Genomic DNA, 23,855 nt, shown 5'->3' on the forward strand with positions numbered 1-23,855 from the left:
TTTCCCAAAGAAATAACATGGGTGTTTTTCTCCATTTTACCTATTTTGTCGCCACCGTTTTGAAATGAAATATTTGTTTGTTACGTTTGGGAACGGTTTTATATCAAAATGAAAAGCTTTTTCTAGGAACAAGTTTAAGGTTTTTGCGAAAAATTAAGTCTAAGTGCTACATTTCATGTTTTTAAATCATGCTTTGACTTACGTTATTGCACCCTATATGTCATACTGTTGCACTTACAGTGTTTTACCGTGGATGAAGCTGAGGAGAAAGCCACTCTTGCACTTACGCTGTTTTACCGCGGACTTTTATATGATTTTACTCTCGCTGCAAAAACTGAATGATATCAATAACAAGTTGGGAAAACCAAAATATTACCTCTCCGTGTCGAGAAGATTATATAACCTTAAGTATCCAATGAAAACGTCGACCTTTTTGCCCTCATCCTTTCCCGCGCTTTGCGCTTCCGCATTTCATCCTTACTCTCAACATTATCTTCCTCCATTTTACATACAAAAATCAAATACTCACAAAAAGAAGTGGCAAAAACCTGCTGGCTCTTAACAACCACTTAATTTGACTTAATATCTAATTTCCAACAACAATAATATACCGGTAGTTTAATTGACAACCTACTAACAGTCTAGCATCGAAATTCTCATTAAGAATGGCTCCCGCGGATAAAAAAGGGCAATTTTCAACTAGGCGGGCCATATCTCATTAGATTTGAAAAATATCATTTCTCTTTTTTACCAATGCCTAACCGTTTGGATTTTTTTAAAGCAATCTTAGCACCAAAAAATATTTTTTGATACAAAATAAATGTTTTATATTCTTATTAAGAATAAAACAAGAGGATAAAAAAGGTCTGTCCTCTCGTAATTTTTTAAGCTTTTATCATGATTACTCTATACAACAGTAACAAGGAGTATAAACCCATTAGTGGAAGCAGTATTTTTTTTCCGAAACAATCTCGCTTATGTTTATCCTCTCTAGACTTCGCTAAAAACGTATTACTCCTACGTAAAATATTAATAGACAGGCAAGGATTCATACCATTAAAGGAGCGCAATATTATCCATATTTTCATTTCATATACAGAGAAAAGAAATTATTATGTTTCTGAGAGGAGCTTCCCATTTTTGTTGTTGTTTTGAAAAATATATCGCAATGCACGGGCCTTGATAGATATAGGAGGCAATGAATGAAATATATCACAATGCACCATAGAAAATAAATTAATAAGGAACAGAAGACTAGGAAAAAGTTGTCCCGACCTTGAAACAGAGTCCAAACTGAGTCTATTCTATTTCCGGAAATTAGCGCCATCTCTGAATGGCTCTGTCATGTGTATAGTCCAGCAAAGACTATAAACGAGAATATCGTTACTCTCGTATGTAGTCTTCATTCTTCAACTCGCCTGATTGTGACCGCACTGGCTTGGGGTCGTGTTCGCGTCGGCGGTTAATTAGAAAAACTTAATTTTGAATTTAAAATGGAAGGGGATGTTACTAAGGAAGCTTTACGGGTTATTGATTCAAGTGATGCAGTTCAAGGAGAACTAATATTTGAAGCTGATCTTAAAGGTAATAGTTTTATAATTTTCGTAAGCCTTGGCCCTTGAAGAAATGCATGATTTTTTGTTTTATTTTAAATTAAACACTATGTTTTTGTTTATTATTTATAGCAATAATTATAAAAACGACAACGTTTGCAATTAAAGAAATATCTAGTGATGATTTCATCATACATAAAGAGTATATCACAGCTTTTATAACTGACATACAAAAAGAAAGTCTTGAAGACAAAGTTATCTATGAAAAAATCTCTGACCATTTATTAAGATTGTCAATAAAGGCAAATTTGAGAGACTGTTTAACGATTGCCGATTACGAATCATCAGTAAATAAGCTATGTTTTGATGAGAGAAAGAGTGACAAGATATTGAAAATACTAGAGTCTTACGAGTCATTTCAGGGTTTACTGATAGCAGTACAGAGAACTCTTGTGCAAACTATTTTGCAGATTTTTTTCGGCAGATTGAAGGTAGAACTTAAACTCGGAATTCAAAACTTAATTGATAAGGTCGAGAAAAAAAGAAGGAAAGATATAGAAGCTATGCTTGATTTTGGTGATAGCGAGGCAATCTGTTATGCACCTTCAAAAACGAGAATAAACAATGATGTTTTGCGATATGTTTGCGGATTTGTTGTTCGCGCATTGATTAAGAAGAAATGTCCCCAATCTATAATAAACAATTTAACCAAAGACGAAAATATGTTATCAACTAATGAGGACACGGAAGCCTGGATACAGAAGCTATCCCGTGGAGGATTGATTAACGTATCAGACAAATGTTTTGACCTCTTCCTGGAAATCAAAGCTTTATCAGATGAGCATTACAGCATTAATTATAAAGTAACACGAAATCAGAACCTTAAAATAAACGCCATGCGAGAAGTGATAAAAGATAGTGACATAACCAAATTATGGTCTGAGCTGAATGGATTTGGTGATACCAAATGGCTCAAGAAAATGTTGAGCATATTCCTGGACACGAGAGGCAAGTGCTTAGTCAAAGATGTAAAGGAAATATTTCAACACGACATGAAGGAAAGCATTATAGCTAAAAAGGCGCTGAGGGTTGCTTTAGCTGAAAAACATGAGCAGAATATCTCAAAGCTATCGACCAACGACAAAAAAGACGATGTTTTAAAAAGTAAACAACCAAAAGAAGCAAGCCAGACGACCGCTCCAAGACCGAAGAAGAAAGTTGAAGCAAACAAGTATTTAAAAAGTAAACAGCGAAAAGAAAGAAGCTTGGAAAAGCCTGCCATATCTGGATCGATGACTGCTCCAAGACCGAAGAAGGAAGCTGATTCAGACAAGATTTTAAAAAGTAAACAACCAGAAGAAACAAGGTTGGAAAAGCCTGTCATATCTGAAAAGGTGACCGCTCGAAGACCGAAGGAAAATGAAGTAAACAAGGTTTTAAAATGTAAACAACCAAAAGAAGCAAGCTTAGAAAAGCCTCTCATATATGAAAAGATGACCACTCGAAGAGCGAATAAGGAAGCTGAAGCAGCTAAAGAGGTTATATTAAGTTTGAGAGAGAAGAAAGGGACATTATTAGATAAAGTTGCGAAAGAGGATACTAGTTCTAAGCGCAAGTTGAGACCAAAGAAGGATGATGTTAAGAGCTTGGAAGTAAAAATTTTGGAAGAACACGAAAACCCAAGGAAAACTAAATATTCTACTTTAGCTAACGTAGATTTGAATTCAAATAGAAGAGCACCGAGTAAAGTCAATGTTTCAAACTTGAGCTTGAATGTCGAGAAACCACAGATAAAACGAAAAGCATTTCAGCGTAAAGAGAAAGAAAACTTTCATTGAACTTAATTACAAAAGATTTAATTTAGTCATTAAATTTAGTGATAAAGATTTTGTGATGTTTTTTCTAATACAAGTACCATGATGAATTTGTGATAAAAAAAGTGACCTGATGAATTTGGAATTAGTCCCATTATTTAAAAACCCATTTCGCACTGTTTTAATTAGATGAGGTGCGTCTGATATAAAATACAGTGGTCTTTCTTCATCCATAGCAAACAAATTCACAGTTTTAAAGGGGACCTTTCGGCCTTCACCTTCAGATTCTTGAGAAATATGAAAAAATTTCCTATTCGCAACAGCACCATCACCCACAACGGCTATGATTCGAAACCCACTGGATTCTAGTTTCCTTATAGCTTCCCAAATAATACTATTAAGTTCGGAACTTGAGGCACCTTTCGTTGGAAAATGTGCAAAAGCATGAATGATATTGTTCGTTACACCTCGTATCATGAGTTGAAGAACATTTGTTGCCAGCGGTGGAGTTGTGACACCCTTAACCTCTCGTTCCATATCATGCAATTGGTTGTGATTTTTATCTATATCAACATAGCCAGTCAAAAGACCAGTGTTTTTATGACACACAAGGTCTTCTTTTATCTTCATTTCATCTAATGATAATACAAAATATTTTTGATGTTCTGGGAGATTAGCTATATCACAATCCTTGGACAGGTTTGAAAACATAACTGGTGAAAAGCCAGGTTTGTAACTCTGCGTATGATTATGGTTGTACAAAGTCCTTGTTGTTGGAAGGGTTAGGAGACCAGATTTTCTTACTGTCTCATAGGCTTTCGTTGATTTATTTTTCAAATATACACACCATTTAATAAACTGCGGGTCCCATCTCATACCGAATTTGGATCTTCTCATGGCTTTAATTTGTTGCCTTAAAAACACCCATGGCAGTGTTCCAGGCGGTTCCCCCTTGAGTTTTTCTTGCAACAGAATCATTAGGCTATTCATATCTTTCTTGGTTTTTTCCGTTAAAATGGTTCTCTTTTTAGATTTCTTTACAAGTTTCATAGATTGAACCCTGTTAGCGTCTAATTTCCGTGAATTTCTTATACGTAGCTTTCTTAAAGATGATCTATAGTCGGTGCACGCAGGACATCGCTTTTGGTATGAATAGACGTTGCGCTGACAATTCTTACTAAAAACAGATTTCGAATTTTCACAATAGACTCCATTAATTTGGCGTGAAGATACTGATTTGTTTTTGAATAGGTGTACAAGATCCAAATCCGAATTTCCACTACAAGACGTGAACTTGTTGACCTCTTTAAGATACTCATAAATGTCAGTATCTTTTGTTAGTGTCTTACTTTCACCTTCACCAGGTATGGGCAGCGCAGTTAATTCATTCATGACTTTTACATAGACAGTTATTTTTTCTCCTGAGCTTTGGCTGAATATACATTGCATTGTTATATAGTTCTTGTTTTCTTTACTAAAAGTTGCTTCTTTTTCTGTTATTTCCAACAACCAACCTGGCTGTGGTTTTAAATCATAGAAGTTAACACTCAAGCTATCAGCTATACTATGATTGTCTATTTCACTTTCATTTGCAGGGTTTTCTGTACAATCCATCAAGGATGGTCCCGAATCATAGATTTCAATTAACAGATTATCTGGCTCTTTTTCTACGACTACTGATGTTTCAACTATGGTTTCAGACTTTTGACAACTTGAAATCTAATTGAAGCAAAAACGCAAAATTTAAATATTTATTATTCACTACACACTTGAAAAATTTGCATTTATTACCATTTTTGTCACTTCAAATTCAGGGTGTAAATCCAAAAACGCAACCGGATCTGGGTTATCCGTGGAGGGGCCACAGAAATTCACGAAGTGTCGAGAACATATATATGTTGATCGTTTAATATCTGAGGTTTGAAGATCTGTTCTACCACATGCTTTAATCCATCTTTCACATTTCTCACGTTGAGTTACTGGTGAAGGAAACTTAATGAAGAAAACTACGGGGCAATTAACCGCGTTAGTTTTGGGGTTTGTTTTCATGGCACACTGGCCATATACACAATGCTTTACTCGCCCCATTCAGCCAATCTTAATCTTCCTATTTCCAAAAAAGTGACCCTACATGCATAAATATATATATATTATTTATATTTTAATACTAGTTTAAACATAATGTAATAAATTTAAATATTATACTCACAAAAATCAGCTTCTTAAAACGATCGAGTTTAAGACCTTAACCCTCGGTTTTGTTTTCGTTTTTCGCTAGAGCAGACGATCTTTGAAAGAGCCAATAAGAGAACAACCGGAAAGAGAAATACCCCAGTATTGAACTCAACCCCTATCTCTTCCCCCGTTCCTTAAACATGGTACAGGCAATGCTAAACCTTCTGTTCCTTATTAATTTATTTTCTATGAATGCACGTGCCTTGAGAGATATAGGAGGCAATGAATGAAATATATCGCATACACGGGCCTTGGTAGATATAGGAGGCAATGATAATCTCTCTCTTTGCACGAGAGGTTTATTTTTACAAATTTTACCGGTAAATTACGTAAATTACCACGCTAATATAAAATACCATAAATTTCGGTTATTTTTGTTATTCCATAATTTTAATCGCTAACTTACAGGTAATTTTGCTAGGTGAGGTTATGTAACCGGACCTTGCTTTGCACTGATGATCTGTGCGTGTGTTTGTTTGTTTGTTTGTGGCCGGGGTACGCCAGGAATAAGTGTGGCTAGATACCGTTTAAGCAAAGAATTTCGATAAAAAAAATTACATTGGGGCTTTTGTTTGCGTTTGCAGCAGTTTAACTGACTTCGGACTGACGCAAAACTAATTAGTCGGGACCCCTGCTCCGGCTCTTAGGAGTATTGGTAAACAACATTGGTATCGCGGTAACCCTCCAATTTGGTTTAATTTGATGGACAGCTGTAGCGAAGCCCATTTGTTGAAAGCGTTTCAAATTAAAATATTTTCTCTTTACTACGGTTTCTGGAGCTAGTGCGGTGAGGGGGATACGGAATGCGGGCAAGGTAGCTAGTGTGAGAGATTCATTATTAGGCGGAAAAGGCACTATGTGTGAAGGCTGGGTTGCTGTGTATGTTGGGTAGACGAAAAGACCTTTTCAGCTATGTGTGGTAAGACCTTAATGTACCCCAACCGAATATTACCTAAACGAGTTAAAAAACACGAATACTGTACTAAATAAGCTCATACGAAACTAACACGCCCTCCCCACTCCCAACCACACCTAGCTGATACGTAAATGTTTTTTCGTGACTTGTTAAAAATTTCGGTAATTTCACATCTCTAAGTGTAAGCTCTTTTCCTGAACTAGCTTTACATGATTAGTGTTGCAATTGTGGGTGTCAGAATTAAATGCGAAGAACTACACCCTTTGCTTATCTTAATTACTTAACTTTAATTCATGAAAAACAAGGTTATCGTCTACAAATACTAAATAAACATATCATTTAGTTTGTGGGCTGCTAGGAGCCTCCAGCTATAGGGTGGTGTAACCAAAAATCTGACTAGTTTTCATATAAGTCTTATCAGACTTTTGGTGTAACATGATTACACCGCGATTTTGAAATCGTTCCCTACATGTAACCTATGAACAAACGTAACGTAACAATAAGAGTTACGAAATGTCAAACTACTCCAACCAATCAGATTTAGTCGTCGAGGAACGAGTTTCAATTCAGGGAAAACATTTTCCTTCAGTTCCAAATTATCTGCAGTTTGTGTAAAATCTTTCTTTCAAAATAATGATGTAGAATGGAGTGTATATAAAATATGTAGAATTGGGTCTTTGTGTATATCTTTAAGTATGTGAAGCGTATTCAAGAACTCTGTTGTTAGTGCCGGTGATGTTAAGGTTATGCCCTTTGCTTCAGAGCCATCTATTTATTTGCAAAGTAATTCTTAAACGTTGCTTCTCTGAAAACACTTTTCCAGATTTGGAGCGGGTTGCTTTGCGTCATGGGAGTATTAACCATGATTGATATCATTCACAAGCGAGTGAAAAGAATTCCAGGATCAATGATATCCGTCGCTGCTCAAAAACTCTTTCTTTATTTCGGAGCGATTTTGGGAAAAGGTAGAGTCTCCAGAGTCGAAAAATTTATTCGGCCGGGCCGGGTCGGGCTTTTCAAATTTTGGAAATTAAGGGGCAGTTAGTTACAAAATTTTAAAGCGCGCGCCCTGATTCCTATGCCAAGCAGAGCCGCGGTGGTCTAGTGTGACGTCACACAAGCGAATATACCTTTTCGCAAATTTATGCGCGCATGCGCTTGTCGTGCGTCGTGGATAAAATAGCAGACGACGCCATCGGCCTACGGAGAATTAGCTGGGATTGTAAATAAGGGAGTAAATTTGAATTTAAACTATGTTAAAAATATTGGATCTTAAATAAGTTTGTAAAAATATGGGAATTATATTTAAATCCTACTGGAGAAAACACATGCACATTGAAGCTTTAAAAAATGATAATATCGAAAATATTTCCCTTAATAACCAAGGCTTAGTGTCAGCTTCATAAATAATGTCGGTATCCAAGCAGGGCCGGGCAAAACCACGAGAGCAAACCCTCAAAAAAAAAAGAGCGCTTTCCCCACGAGGGCCGCCGATTCACGACCAGGATCCGATACCCACTAACGAAATGCATGTTACATATCCCCGTCTTTGGAGTTCCAACATTTTCAATTTATAACTCGTTCTCCTTTTCACAACAATTCTGTGAAATTTAATTTCCACTGTTTTTCGGTTGTTACTAACACGCATGCGCCTCGCATTTTCCCCCACTTTTACCCTCCGACATGCGAAAAGGGTTATTGTTGGAGAGAGAAAAATTTCGAAGGGAGCGTGCCTGTCTCGCTACGTCGCACGCGTAAACACGAAACACGAAAGATGCCGTATAAATCTATAAATTTTGCACGCCATCTATGATGGACGCGCAAAATTAAAAATACATCCGATCAAAAGAAAAGAAAAAAATATTCCTTTCTATCCAATTTCCGTAAATTAGTGGATAAACGATTATTTATAAACGAAGTTGAGGATATAATACGATTTAACAAGCAAGTTCTGGGGATAATGGCGTTGACAACATGGAGACATAATGCGGAGTTAAAAAAAAAGAGCCCTTATACTTTAAAGCCACTATTAAACGCGGAATAGCTAAAGTAGTGAAATGCAACTTTTTCAAACTTCCTTGAACAATGAATGCGGTATTGAATTTGCGAACACGTTTGCTTCTATTTGCAAACTGCGAACGCGGTCCCCTTGGTTGTAAGACACACCCACACGTCCAATGGCGTTGCTAGGACTTTTTTTTTGGGGGGGGGGCCCAAATTCCAAACTTAGCCCCCCCCCCCCAAAATAATCCGTAAACCCTACCAAAAAATTGCAGTTAGCAACCTAAAATTCTGTAGCAATGTATAAAAAATTATAATGATAGATTCGTTAAATTTCATCTCAGCAGAGATGAATTTCAATATCAAACAGTACAATTTTGAAGCAAAGAACAGATGGAGACAAGTAAAATGTTTCATGTTCTTTCGAAGGGAGTCCCACCAAAACTAAAAATAAACTTAAAACGAGTGAAAATCCTTCATATCGGTTCCGTAGTCTTTATCAATAAAAGGTTGTATATCTTTAAAATACGAATAATTTCACGTTGACACAAATTTACGGATAGTTTTAAAGGTCTACACATTTTCCAATGAACCCATTATGTAATTTTTTATTAAGTTCTTATAATAACTAGTTTGCCCAGATTTAGCCCCCCCTCCAATTTCAAACCCTAGCGACGCTACTACACACGTCCAGTACAGTAAATGAACAGTGCCTTCAACCACTCAATTTTTCTATTGGTTTGTGTCGGTGCAGGCTTCGACATTCCTTCGTCACTGGCGTTTCGCTTCAGCGTTGGAGTTTATCTCTTGATAATTGTGGTTTTCGTCAAATTGTTCAACGGAGTCTTGAAAGCCAATTTCTCATCTCAGAAGATAGAGAACATTAACGGAATTCCGGATTTATTGAGAGTACCGGACGTCAAAGTTTACATTTCCGAGTTAATAGAAGACAGTGTTAAGCAATCGGTGGAGATTTTTGAACAATTCAATCTCATTCCTAAAGTCCATTAATAAAATTTTAATTCTAACAGACTGAAATGAAAACTCTGTGGCATCAGCGAGAAAAAAGCCAAGTGCCTAAAGCGAGAGACTTTCTGTCACGAAAGCAAATATGGTTTGGAGATTTACCTACTTTACAGATGGGCTTGTTAATGCACTTCGATGAGTCAAAGCTGAAACTATTGCATTTTCATCTTGGTTCGGTCAAGTACTTGCAACAAGCTCTAGTGTTCCTAGTGAGTAATGCAACAATGAATCCGAAAGCTCTGAAGTACATCAACCAAAGGTTCGTTAACTTTCTTAATGCAAGAATAGTCCGCGTTTTTGTGCTACTTGAATCTTCTTCAATAATTCTATACCTCAACTGGCGTTCACGCTGGAATAATGCTAATTATTATACAATTACTCTCGAGCACATAATGGCGAGTTCAAGAGCTACGTATCGAGTTACGTTATTGCTCGTGGAACCGATGCGTAGTAAAATGGCAATTTTTAGCAGTTCCACTTCCAACTGCCGATTGATCCTATAGACCATTTTCATAGCACCGCTTAAATTTGACACCGCTAAACCATTCAATTGCTCATTTGGTAATCCGCTGTCAACAAAGTCCAAATGAGAAGCGTGCAAATCACGAAACACGCTTTAAATGAGGCTTTTGTTAAATGTTCATATGGCTACGCGCCCGTGAAATCCACCCGAATTCATTTAATAAATCGCGTATTTTAATCGAAATCGGTATAATTATCGTTAACTCTTCATAGGCCTAGTGTCAGTTGAAATCTTTGGGAATATCATTTTTCACGTCCCGGCCAAAAGTGTCGTGTGTACCTTGAAACTATCAAATAAAGTCAGCATTAATCACGCGGCGAAATTTTGCAACCTGATTTAAGTTACTGATTTTAAAAATTAAAGCATCTCACATTTGGTGATTGCAGATTGCGGTCTTTCTTGGAAACCAGCCAAATCACAGCATTTCACCGCTTGTTCGAGAGAGACTTTCACGTCGAGTTGGAACCTCAACATTCGACGGCTGAGAATAAAGTCCACGTACTCGGGTTCAAGGACATTGAAGCCAAGTTCCGATTGTGGGCGCCCGTACAAAAATTTACGGCTGCATTTTTGCTGTTAATTAGATTTTTTTGAATCTGCAATATATTGCAAATAAACTGGAATATTCTGGAAAAATACTGGAATAAACCTGAAAAAGGTTCAACTTCAGACAAAATTAAGATGCATTCCAGAGAGCAATGCAGAACATTTTAGACGTTTTGCAGAAAAAATATCTTCCGTTGGAAAACTCAGTACATCAGTATACAAAATGTAGCTACTCTAGAGTCATAAAATAGTTACTTTACAGCTAGAAAACATAGGGGAAATAGTAACTCCCGTAAGAAATCAGGATGTTTGTAGGCTCATTACAGGTACTGTACCTTCCAGATATATTGTATGCATGTTACAGTCAGAAATTGCTAAGTTTGTAGGATAATTGCAGGCGTGTTTCGGATACTTTTTGGGATAATTGCAGGCGCGTTTCAGATACTTTTCAGGACCATCACAGGCGCGTTTCAGATACTTTTCAGGATCATCACAGGCGAGTTTCAGATACTTTTAAGGACCATCACAGGCGCGTTTCAGATACTTTTCAGGATCATTACAGGCGCGTTTCAGATACTTTGTAGGATAATTGCAGGAGCGTTTCATATAATTTTCAGGACCATTACAGGCGCGTTTCATATACTTTTCAGGATCATTGCAGGCGCGTTTCATATACTTTGTAGGAAAATTGCAGGCGCGTTTCAGATACTTTTTTGGATCATTGCAGGCGCGTTTATGATACTTTGTTGGATCATTGCAGGCGCGTTTCAGATACTTTGTAGGATAATTGCAGGTGCATTTCCGATTCTTTGTCGCATAATTGCAGGTGCGTTTCAGATACTTTGCAGGATCATTGTAGGTGCGTTTCATATTCTGTGTAGGATAATTGCAGATGCGTTTCAGATACTTTGTAGGATAATTGCAGGCGCGTTTCAGATACTTTGTAGGATAATTGCAGGCGCGTTTCAGATACTTTGTAGGATCATTGCAGGCGTGTTTCAGATACTTTGCAGGATCATTGCAGCCGCGTTTCAGATAATATTTAGGATAGTTGCAGGCGCATGTCAGATCCTTTGCAGGATAAATGCAGGCGCTTTTCATATACTTTGTAGAAAAATAGCAGGCGCGTTTCAGATACTTTAATTTGTACGATAATTGCAGGTGCTTTTCAGATACTTTAATTTGTACGATAATTGCAGGTGCTTTTCAGATACTTTTTAGGATAATTGCAGGCGCGTTTCAGATACTTTGTAACATAATTGCAGGCGCGTGCGACACTATTTCTATGCATGGTGATAAGTTTAATAATAAGAATACTTTGGTCGTTTGTCTAGGGGAATTAATATTTAATATTTAACAGTGTCAGCATTGATAAAATTAAGAAGTTACAGTTTAACATAGTACTACTAAAATATTCACTATAAACGTTTGGTTTGGTTCTGGTCAATAATCGCGAAGAGCTCTTATGTTAAGTAATTTGAAAGTACGATACCATGGTTTTCTCGAAGAGGCGTTGCCCGTCGTTCCGACATAGTCGTCCCGCGCGTTAAATTTCCAGGCCTACCGGACCCTTTGTTCGACACGATATTTAAAGTATTTTGCGCGCACTAACAGCGTTGAAGTTTTGGCGCCAACATGATCCTTCCTTGGGCGGCTGGATCGTTTCGGGTCATCCCGGGGCCTTGCGGCTAACGTCCTTAGAGTTCGGGTCCTGGAGCGATGGTCATCGGTCGGCGTGGCGGCAGCGAGCAGAGCGAGAGACAGCGAGAGAGAGAGAGAGAGCGAGAGCCATTGTGTGCCCCCTCCTTTTATATTTTTTTCGTTCCCGCGTTTTGACGTCACCAAGGTGATTTCGCGAGGTTTATAGTTTTTTCGTGCCCGCGTTTTAACGTCGCGAGTGTGATTTCGCGAGACCAGGTAAAAAACCAAACGCGACCAGAACCAGTAAAAAAAAGGGGCCCTTCATAAAGGGTTAGTTTGTTTTGCTTACATATTAAAAAACATCTAAACCGATATTTACATTGATTTTTAGGGAGGTCAAATAAATTATTGTTACATTCCCCTCCACTAGGCTTCGAACGACCTCGTTCGATAAAAAAAACATATTTACAAAAAAACCCTTATACAGTTCGAGAGAGCAAAAAAAAAATTGCACGAAGTGATGCCAAAAAAATATATCAAAAACAAATTAACATCGAAAAGAAATGAACAGCAAAAACTAAGAATAAGTTAAACAAATCATGATATTATATACAAGGATCCTATTAAAAATTATACAATACTGCAGTAAAAAAAAAATCATACTAAATTACACCTAGAGATAACTACTCTATATCACTAAATTATCTGATTATACCAAGAGAAAACCACTCTATATCACTAAATTATCTGATTATACCAAGAGAAAACCACTCTATATCACTAAATTATCTGATTATACCAAGAGAAAACCACTCTAAATAATACTGAAACAAAATTTCTTAAATCCGACATGAATTATATTTAATTATTCCGAGTATTAATTACTCTATTAGTTATCCTATTCCTAGGCCTAAGCCTCCTGCGATACGATAGTGGGTCACTTATCATGGAATCGGGGAAACTAGACCTGGGGGACTGAATAGTGCGAACAAGATCGCCGGCTTCACCGCCGTTAACTTCAGGGGCATGAACTGGTTCCATCTCGCTATCGCGAGAATTATGAAGCTTCAATTGCGTAATATGGTACGTGCCCTTTAAAACTTTACCATTGCGTATGGTAGCTAATCTATAGGTGAGAGGACTTAATTTCCTATGAATTTTGAAAGGCCCATCCCAATTAGCTAATAATTTGGCAGCTATTCTCTCACCTGCGCAAGACTGATTATGCTTCTTACGCCAGACCAATTGACCTTCAGAGAATTCAACATCTCTTCTTTTCTCATTAAAATAGGCAGACTGCCTTGACTGCTCTGCTAAAATGTTACCCTTTGCCTGCTCAAGTGCGGACGTTACACGTTCCTGAATACTTGCGGCTTGCTCAACAATATTAGATTCAGAGGTATTTAAGTGAGGGTCGACTGCTGGGGTTATATCAAAAGGGGTGCGGAGTTCGCGCCCAAAATCTAAAAATGCAGGCGTGAACTTGGTTGTTTCCTGGGGTGCGGTACGTAATGCCATCGCGAGCTGCGAAATGCCGACATCCCATTCCCTATGGTTTTCAACATATGTTGCCAACATAGTACCTAACGTTTTATTAAACCTTTCTACTGGGTTTCCGCGGTGACTGTAAAATGACGTAAACCGGTGGTTAATACCCAGTTCTTTACAAAGGGAAGTCATAATTTTACTAGCGAATTGGCTACCATTGTCGCTAATAACTGTAGAGGGTATTCCAAACCGTGTAAAAACTTCATCGACTAATTTTGAAACTATAGTTTTCGTGGTAGCTCGCCTTAAGGGAAATAACTCAACCCATTTGGTCATAAGGTCAGAAACTACTAACAATTGGGTAGCTCCTCTTTTACTAGCAGGGAACGGTCCCTTCAAATCTATTGACACTACCTGCCACGGGTCGGACGGTTCGGCTGATTTCATAAGGCCTGCTGGAGCGCGTTGGGAATTTTTATTCGCCTGACATGGTTTACAAGATCTTACATAATGGGTAACGAAATGAGTCATATTCTCAAAATAATAACGGGACTGAATTCTTTTCAACGTTTTAAAAATTCCTAAATGCCCTGAAATCTTTAAATCATGGTTCAACTGTAACACCAGTGGGACTAATTCCTTTGGGATCCAAATTCTATACGAGCTGTCCGAGGTACCTTTCCTTAAAATATCGCGATAAACAATTTCTTCTATAATCGTACATTTGGGTGCGTGGGTCTTAACATATTCCTTCAACTTTTTGTCTGTGGGTTCCGTTTTATTACTTAAGTAAAGTTTGATCGCATTAATTTTAATATCAGCCGTTTGAGCTTTGATGATGACGTCCTCCTCAAAGTCAATGGCGGTTTCGGTGCACGCGACAGATGCCAGGATAGGTGCGTCATCGGAGTTGGATTCTTTCTCGACCAGCGAGTCAGTCTCCTCCTCCGAAGAACGAGATAACGCGTCCGCTACCTCATTAAGCTTACCGGGCACATGACGTATGGCCGAAATATAAGGTTCTATGCTTAAGCGCCAGCGAGCTAATTTGCCCGTGGGATCCCTAGCTGTTCGTAACCACTGCAAAGCTGAATGGTCAGTAAAGACCTCTACTTTACTACCTTCAATATACGGTCGGAGTTTGTTAATTGCCCAATGCACTGCCAAGCATTCACGCTCGGTTACCGAATAATTGCGTTCTGCATTGTTTAAGGTACTACTTATATACTGAATGACAACTGGTTTACCATTGATTGTTTGACTAAGAACTGCACCTAGACCGGTGTTACTAGCGTCTGTGTGGACCTGAAACGATTGTGTGTAATCAGGGGGACATAGTATAGCGGCGGATGTTAGTAGGCTTTTTAAATGGCCAAAGGCTTCCTGTTGGACCGAAGTCCAATTCCAGGGGGTGTCTTTACGTAAGAGGGTATTCAGAGGTTCAGCTATGGTGGAGAAACCTTCAATGTAACGTCGGTAGTATGACGCCATACCGAGAAAACTACGTAGCCGTTTTACTGTATTGGGTGCGGGGAGTTCGCTAATGGCGGAGGTTTTCTCGGGGTCTACTTTCACTCCTTCTTCCGAAACTACGTGCCCTAAAATTTTAGCCTCTTTCTGACAGAACTTTGTTTTGCTAGCCTTTATAGTGAGACCAGCTTGTTGAAGGGTGGAAAATACCTTTTGTAGGGTTGACAGGTGTTCCTCAAAAGTGGGTGATATTACAATGATATCATCGAGGTATGCCCAAACACCAAGATCTCTTAGTGGACCTAATAAATTATCAACCATGCGTTGAAAGGTTGCTGGAGCGGATGTCAAACCAAACATAAGGACTTTTGGCCTAAAGAGGCCTCTATGGGTAACAAAGGCTGCTTTGTCTCTACTACCTTCATCTAAGGGAATTTGCCAGTACCCTGCCTTCATGTCTAATGTTGTTATCAGTGGCGCCGCCAGAGGTAATCGCGGTAAGCGACTGCTTACTTCAAATTTTGAAGGGGGCCTAATTTTGGAGGAAGGGCCTTATTTACAAAAATACGATTCTACTAAAAATATTCAAAATTTAGTCCTGGAGGCGCAGGTGGCTATTACAGGTTTGGCCGACTTTTATCGCTATCATAATGGGATCGGGTTAGGTTAGTAAAGAATGCGCTTTGGGGATGGGACCTTTAGTCCTACCGGGCCTAGAAGTGAGAGGCGAAAATACTTTCACTTGATCGAAACCTCCTTCTGGTAGGAATTTATTGGAAGCGAAAGAGGTAGCTAAACCATGAACGCTGGATCTCTAAAGGGACCGGAAAACGCCCGCCTTCCACTGTACAAACCGAATCCTCTCTAGCATAGCGTCAGGGGAAGGGATGGGGGTTGTGAATTTGGGAACAGTCAAGGCCATTCGGTCTTTTGTGATTCTGAATAAACCTATTGAAAAGAAATTTAAATGACCTTGGCCGTACCCGTTTTTTTTTATTTATTTTTTTACAAAGCAAACGAGCTGTAGAGAAAAATCTATTCCGTTTACCAGTCCCTTTAGAGATCCAGCGTTCATGGCTAAACCACTACCGACGCTATATACAAGGCCCATACGGGCTCCCAAAACTAGTAAAAAAACTGGCAGTTTTAATTCGCCACGAATTGCCACTAGAGGCTCTTATATGTCTCACAAATATGATCACGTGAGCATGTAGCAGCCGTCTGCTTAGGCTCCTGAGAGGCCGATTAGAAAGGATGTTTTTTGGGTTTTTGATTGTTGTATGTGTTGTTTAATTATTGACAAATGCATATAATGTATATAATTTTACAAGGGAATTATTTGTGAACTTAGAAATGTGTTTTCGTAGATTTAAAGTTATGGTCAGTCAAATAAATTTCAAATTAGTAGGACAAGTGAAAGTGCTATCCAAGGCTTAGGGTTCAATTTCAAATGTTTATACTTTTAAATAGTCGACTATTAGCATTATTACCTAAATAATTAGTCATTAAACCCTATCTTTATGGTTTCATTTTCTAGTCAATATGTCGTTTTGTATTGTTCCACAATGTGGGCTCAGGGATAAACAGAAAAATTTGTTAGACCTCTTCTGTAAAACCAGGGAGCACAAATCCAAAGGAGAGTCAAAGATAGAAGGGGGAAGGTACTTTATAACGGCCGGGTACCATGGCTCTCACGCGCACTACCTCAAAATAGAAAAGTTAGCAAAATTTAGAAGACGTTATAATTGTTTTGTGGATTTAGCTACAAAATAGTTAAATTTTTAGGTCTTAAGTTACTTTAAAACTAAACGTGATATTAGCTAAACCTCGATTAAGTGATAACGAAACAAACAAAATAGGATTATTTTCTTTTAAAATAAACTGAGTCATTTAAACAATGTGATAATCATTCAAAAATCCTTCATAATTAAAATGAATTTTTCTAAAAAATTCCTTGGAAAATACCTTTGGTTGACTAAATAACTTTATTAAATAAAAACCAAACCCTAACAACCTTTCTTTAGAAACGACCCCCTTTTTAAAGAGACGAGGAAGCGCCATCTAACAACCACACAAGTCAAATATATATGGGTGAGGGACCCCCCCCCTTCGAAGTGCGAGTGTATGGGCCTTGTATATAGCGTCGGTAGTGGCTAAACCGAGCACTTTTCACTTCGACCAGCAGCTCTATTGTGTTACTTTTTTGTGTACTGATAAGGATCGTCAACGGGACGGCGCTGACTCGAGGATTATTATTAGAGAGTTTATGCTGCACTACTTGTAGGCTTCTACGGTGCATTTGTCCAATGCACTGTAGAATCTTACACGTATTGCAACTTAAACTCTCTACTGTTACTTCTTATTTCGAAATAGTAAATACGAAGAGGAGAGAAAGAGGGAGATAGAAACGCGCTTTATAAAATCCGCCGAAAAATGGGAAAATAGGGGGTAGTAAAACAATTTTCGGTACGTTTAGTTTTAGGACTCACATCCTTTGCGCATGGGGGGATTGACCTCCTCGCCTTATCTCTGTCATCCTCTACGTCAACTGTGCGCGAGAAAGCAGCGCTCAGGCACCGCGGTGCACCTTAGATTTACCCCCGTTTTCACCACGCATGGATCACGGCTGGGTAGGGGGCCCATACACAAAATACCGCTTACCCCGCAAAAGTTTCTAGCGGCGCCACTGGTTGTTATGTATTTAGGGGATTTTAGGCGATCGAGAATGTCGTCTATTCGTGGCAAGGGGTAACTATCTTTTATTGTTACGTTATTCAGTGGGCGGTAATCTATGCACAGGCGAAAAGATCCATCTTTCTTGGAAACCAAAATACAAGGGGAGGACCAAGGGGAGTAGCAAGGTTCTATTAAATCATCGGCTAGCATTTCGTTTATGATTTTATCTATTTGCGTTCGTCTAAGGGGAGAATACCGAAAGGGGCGCATGAAATGGGGGATGAGTCACCTGTATTGATATAGTGGGTTGCGATATTAATTATACCAGGTTTCTTAGCGAATAAACATTTAAATTCATTTACTAAATTTTCAAGTTCTGACCCCTGTGTGGGCGTAACCTCTGCCTATGACAAGGCTTTTTCTAGCTCGGTTTCATCTATTTCTATCGCTTGAGCACTAAGAGAGACTACTTTAGATTCTAAGTAACTATTGGGAACGTGTTTGGGGTAATCGCGCAAAAACTGAAACTTCTCTCCAGGGGAATTTTTCCAACTAAACGTCATCTCACCACAATCTAAAATCATACCATCCGTATGTAATACATTCATACCCAGAATGCATGGAAAAATTAAATTCTTAACAAAATAAACAGTACATGACGTAGTTTTCCCTGGGAGTTGAAGTTGCGCAATGCCACTACCTGTCGAAGCCACTCTAGTCTTATTCGCAAGTTTTATACCTAACTTAATTCTACTGGTTTTATTAACTATGTTTGTTGTTTTATCACGAAACTGGTCATCTATAAGGGTAAAAGTTGATCCGGGGTCCACAAGTGCTACACAATTTAAACCATTAACTTTAATTGTAATTTTTGCTAAACAAGGGTTTTTCTGATCATCTGAACTAGGATTTAGTGTTGTAGTTTTACTATTAATTTTATTAGCTTGCAATTTAAATTTTGAATTGGGATTTGTTGTTGATTTCTTAGAATTTGTTTTCGTGTTTTTCTTTGTGGATCCCGTATAACAAGATAAAGGGTTTATTGTCGAGGCTGGGAAGGAACCGGGTTTGGAGTCCTTCCCTGCTGGGAGTTTCCCTGTACAGGTGGTTGGGGGGTGTTTCGATTGGTATTGTTCGATTCTCTTAGTTTTGGACAACTCGTCCTGGTATGTCCTGGTTCATTGCACTCATAACACACTACACCATTTCTATGGTTGTTAAAGCGGGGGGTGAAATTTTGACTAGGGTAGAACGTTTGCCTGTTATAATCCTGCCTATGGTTGTTTTGATAGAAATTTGGAGCCCAAGAATTTCTATTGAATCTCTTACATTTATCCTGAAAGTGAGGACCTCCACATTTAAAGCATTCGAGGGTACCTGCAGCGCGTTGACCATTGTTAGAGGGGGTGTTGTTTGCGGCCGATTCATTTTTGGGTTTCTCGGTTCTACGCGAGTTTTTCGCTTGCTCTATCAATACTGCATCAGCTAGAAGTTCCCTAACTGAAGTAAATTTCTTTGTTGCTAAATTAACCCTAAGATCTTCGTTTAAATTTTTCCTAATAGCGCGAATTTGGGCAGCAACCGAGAGAGGCTCAGTTAGTTTTCTCATTATACCTTGGAATGCTTCTATATAATTAGCGACTGGTTAGCCAGGTTTTTGGATACGATAATCTAACCTTTCTAAAATTACGTCATCATTCGCATACGCGTTAAATTCGGCAGTAAGCTCGGTGGAAAAAGAGTTAAAATCGGCAAAGGGGGGTTTTGTATGAAACCATTCGAGAGCTGCACCTGTGAGCATTGTTGGGATCCAGTGTTTAACAAACAAGTTTTCTGGACAATCGCGGGACGCCAATACCTGCCTAACCTTAAGCAAAAACTCTTTGGTATTTTCGTTGAAACTACCAGAGAAAGAGGGGTTGAAATTGGGGGTGCCCATGAAGAAGGCAACACGTTGACCACGTTTCCCGCGTTAGCACTACCTGCACCTGCTTGGTTATTTGGCGCGCTATTCGCGCTGTTTTGATTGGCTAAAAGGGCAGTTAACTGATTTATCTGATCTTGTAGATCTCTGATAATGGCTGCGTTAGGGTCACTATTGGGGTTTCCCGTTGCTCCCGCCGCATTGCTGGCTCCGGCGGCCAATGTGCTTTGATTTAAATTGCGTTTAAGGGATCGAGACTCTCGGGCACTAATTTGCTGAGCTATATGCACCTGATAACATTCGTCGCAAGCATAAAATTTACCTAAAACTGGTTTACAGAGGGCAAGATCTGACATGAATCATAATAAGACTGCGAATAAAATTTTGCGAACTACTAAATTTAGACAAAAAAAAACTTAGCAATTTTGACCCACTAAAAACTCGGATAAGCGAAATAAAACCATATGACCATGGATACCTATAAAATACGGGGCTGTTTCAATGCTAGAAAAATAGTGACCAACTATTAACGCCTATATAGTAATAATACTTAAAGTTATGCTACCCTACCACAAGATTTATAAAAAAAACTACACAAAAACCTACGTTAACCACGTATAACAATTTAACAATGTAAAAAAAAGACCTACGTTAACCACGTATAAAATAAATCCTACGTTAACCACGTAATTTAACTAACAACAAAAAAAAATTATGAATAGGGGCATCACTTCAAATTACTATTTTAAAACATGCTTTCTAGCTATCCTTCTACAAAACATTAATCTTTGCGTTACGTTTAAAATTAAAATGGGGTTCAATTATTGATCCCGGACGGACCCCCATAATGCGACACTATTTCTATGCATGGTGATAAGTTTAATAATAAGAATACTTTGGTCGTTTGTCTAGGGGAATTAATATTTATTATTTAACAGTGTCAGCATTGATAAAATTAAGAAGTTACAGTTTAACATAGTACTACTAAAATATTCACTATAAACGTTTGGTTTGGTTCTGGTCAATAATCGCGAAGAGCTCTTATGTTAAGTAATTTGAAAGTACGATACCATGGTTTTCTCGAAGAGGCGTTGCCCGTCGTTCCGACATAGTCGTCCCGCGCGTTAAATTTCCAGGCCTACCGGACCCTTTGTTCGACACGATATTTAAAGTATTTTGCGCGCACTAACAGCGTTGAAGTTTTGGCGCCAACATGATCCTTCCTTGGGCGGCTGGATCGTTTCGGGTCATCCCGGGGCCTTGCGGCTAACGTCCTTAGAGTTCGGGTCCTGGAGCGATGGTCATCGGTCGGCGTGGCGGCAGCGAGCAGAGCGAGAGAGAGCGAGAGCCATTGTGTGCCCCCTCCTTTTATAGTTTTTTCGTTCCCGCGTTTTGACGTCACCAATGTGATTTCGCGAGGTTTATAGTTTTTTCGTGCCCGCGTTTTAACGTCGCGAGTGTGATTTCGCGAGACCAGGTAAAAAACCAAACGCGACCAGAACCAGTAAAAACAAGCTGCCCCAGCAGAAAGGACACTCGTGCGGGATATGTAAGATAATAAAAATTTAAACAATAGGGGCTAAAAAAGCGAGCATTAGATAAAAAATTCTTTGCTAGACGCCATACCTCCAGTTGTGAACTTGTGAGAGTCTAATAAATATTAACAGAAGAACTCGCAGCAGACGACTCCTTCTAAAGACTTAAGCTATCCACTAGCACCATCGCGCGCCACCATCCTTAACCCACCGCACCAACGCGTGCTTCGGAGGAGGCGGAGTCTATTTATCCTTTTTTGTGGCTTCAGCTAGAGTGCGTTCTGGTGGAGTCACCAAATAAGTGTTTACTTTAAAAAATCGAAATCGCAATGATGGGGATGAAAAGCCCGAACACACGGTATTCCTGTCGCCATGCATTGCCAAAGCTACGCTAGAGAGACCTTGAAAACCGGGACCAATACCTCGTGCGAGGGGGGGATTCTCCCCCGCACGAGTAAAAAGGGGCCCTTCATATAAGGTTAGTTTGTTTTGCTAACATATTAAAAAACATCTAAAGCGATATTTACATTGATTTTTAGGGAGGTCAAATAAATTATTGTTACACGCGTTTCAGATACTTTTTAGGATAATTGCAGGCTCTTTTCATATACTTTGTAGGATAATTGCAGGCGCTTTTCATCTACTTTGTAGGATAATTGCAGGTGCTTTTCAGATAATTTTTAGGATAATTGCAAGCGCATTTCAGATACTTTTCAGGATCATTATAGGCGCGTTTCAGATGCTTTGTAGGATCATTGCAAGTGCTTTTCAGATAATTTTAAGTATCATTGCAGCCGCATTTCAGATACGTCGTAGGATAATTGCAGGCGCTTTTCATACACTTTGTAGGATAATTGCAAGCGCTTTTCATATACTTTGTAGGATAATTGCAGGTGCGTTTCAGATACTTTGTAGGATCATTGCAGCTGCGTTTCAGATACTTCGGAGGATCATTGCAGGTGCATTTCAGATACTTCGCAGGATCATTGCAGGTGCATTTCAGATTCTTTGTAGGATCATTGCAGGTGCGTTTCAGATACTTTGTAGGATAATTGCAGGTGCATTTCAGATTCTTTGCAGGATCATTGCAGGCGCGTTTCAGATGCTTTGCAGGGTCATTGCGGGTTTTCCTATCAATTATTGAGAATCAGTCGCCTTATATACCCTAAATTTCCAAAACATTTTAAAGAGGCTTACGCTTGAGTTCAAACGTCAACAATAGCTATGTTTAAAATCATTTTAGGAATAAAGTTCCTTAAAACGATTTAACTAGAATTAAGGTAAATTAATTACGATTAAATTAATAAATATCAATTATATTTATTTAAATATTTAAAAATAGCCTCTAATTTGCGTCTCGATTTGGAGAGGTTTATTTTGGATTCTCAACTTGTACTCATCCCTTACAAAAATATTAAGCTTTATTTCATCTGAATACACGCTTTTCTGACTTGCTAAAGTAATATCTGAGATGGTCCAACTGTTTAGGTACATGCACTTTAAATTCTTACCACATCTAGCTAAAAAGGTCTTTTCGTCTATCTAACATCCACAACATACACACTCACAGAACATAATCGAAAAAGTCTTTAAAACTTGTAGCTAAAAACCGATTACAACTGAAGGGAAGGGTCCCGACAGGCTTGTTTTACGCCTATCCGCAACCAGGAAAACTGCTGTAAACTTATATGATAGCGCTAAAGTACTTAGGTTCGCAATTTCCTTCACATTTCGAGCGCCATGGTGATAGTAGATCTTGTCTTAATCGGTTTCTATCCACGCTTGTTTTTCGTGTACCCGGGTCCACAAACACACACAGAAAGCTAGGTCTGGTCTCAAAAACTGGAATAAAATCACTAAAATAAACTGAAATTAATTTTATTTACTTTTTTGGATGAAAAATTGTTTTTCTACGACTTTTTACCTCAAATAGAAGTAACTCTTATTTTATTAGGTTTTGAATCTATAGAACTTGACTGCCAACACCTTTGAAAGCTTGGAATCCTTATGTTGTTAGTATTGAATACACCTTAAACATAACTGCATAAGTTCGTAAGATGTGTTCCAAAAGTTTGTCACTGGTTACTTAGAGCTCTTCATGAAGTGGTGTAGGTGAAACGTCATATTCTCGTAAAGCGACGCCTGTTGAGCCATTGTCAAAGGCTTAATACAGGCTAAATAGGAAGTTGGACTGCAAAACCGAGTGTATTCAATTCTCGCGTCATTCTCGAACTAGCTTTCAGTAAGTCTCTAGTATTACGAAGTATAGGCAGTGTCATACTTATTGAAACATATCTGATAAACTTATGATAACTGTATATACAATACTGGCCCTTTTATGACCAAAAAATGTGTCAATTTTCTATCTTTTATGGTGGTTTAAATATATTTAGGATCGAGACGTGACAGTATTAGATCAAAAGATCTTATTGAGATGAATGAGTAAACCTTTTTAAGATGCCTTTTTAGGCCTAACCAATTTTTTATTCAAATTTTAGAAAAATAAA

The 23,855-nt window shown here is 38.5% G+C and overlaps 2 protein-coding genes across 2 annotated transcripts; one reads left to right on the forward strand and one right to left on the reverse strand.

Annotated features, from left to right (window-relative positions):
- Window positions 1-1,235: 1,235 nt before the first annotated feature.
- Window positions 1,236-3,490, forward strand: LOC149619069 (uncharacterized). The gene is made up of 2 exons (XM_089854774.1): window positions 1,236-1,584; window positions 1,686-3,490. The coding sequence occupies exons 1-2, from the start codon at window positions 1,494-1,496 to the stop codon at window positions 3,389-3,391; spliced, it is 1,797 nt and encodes a 598-aa protein (XP_089710900.1). The 5' UTR covers window positions 1,236-1,493; the 3' UTR covers window positions 3,392-3,490.
- Window positions 3,398-5,840, reverse strand: LOC149619070 (uncharacterized). Its single transcript, XM_089854553.1, has 4 exons — window positions 5,577-5,840; window positions 5,159-5,494; window positions 4,215-5,086; window positions 3,398-4,133 (listed from the first exon to the last, which is right to left on the reverse strand). The coding sequence occupies exons 2-4, from the start codon at window positions 5,453-5,455 to the stop codon at window positions 3,398-3,400; spliced, it is 1,905 nt and encodes a 634-aa protein (XP_089710679.1). The 5' UTR covers window positions 5,456-5,494; window positions 5,577-5,840.
- Between the last annotated feature and the right edge of the window lie 18,015 nt (window positions 5,841-23,855).

Source organism: Phalangium opilio, unplaced genomic scaffold (genome assembly GCF_054372755.1).
Source record: "Phalangium opilio isolate 3A_F unplaced genomic scaffold, DU_Popi_V2 ptg000209l_1, whole genome shotgun sequence".
Classification (NCBI taxonomy): Eukaryota; Metazoa; Arthropoda; class Arachnida; order Opiliones; family Phalangiidae; genus Phalangium; species Phalangium opilio.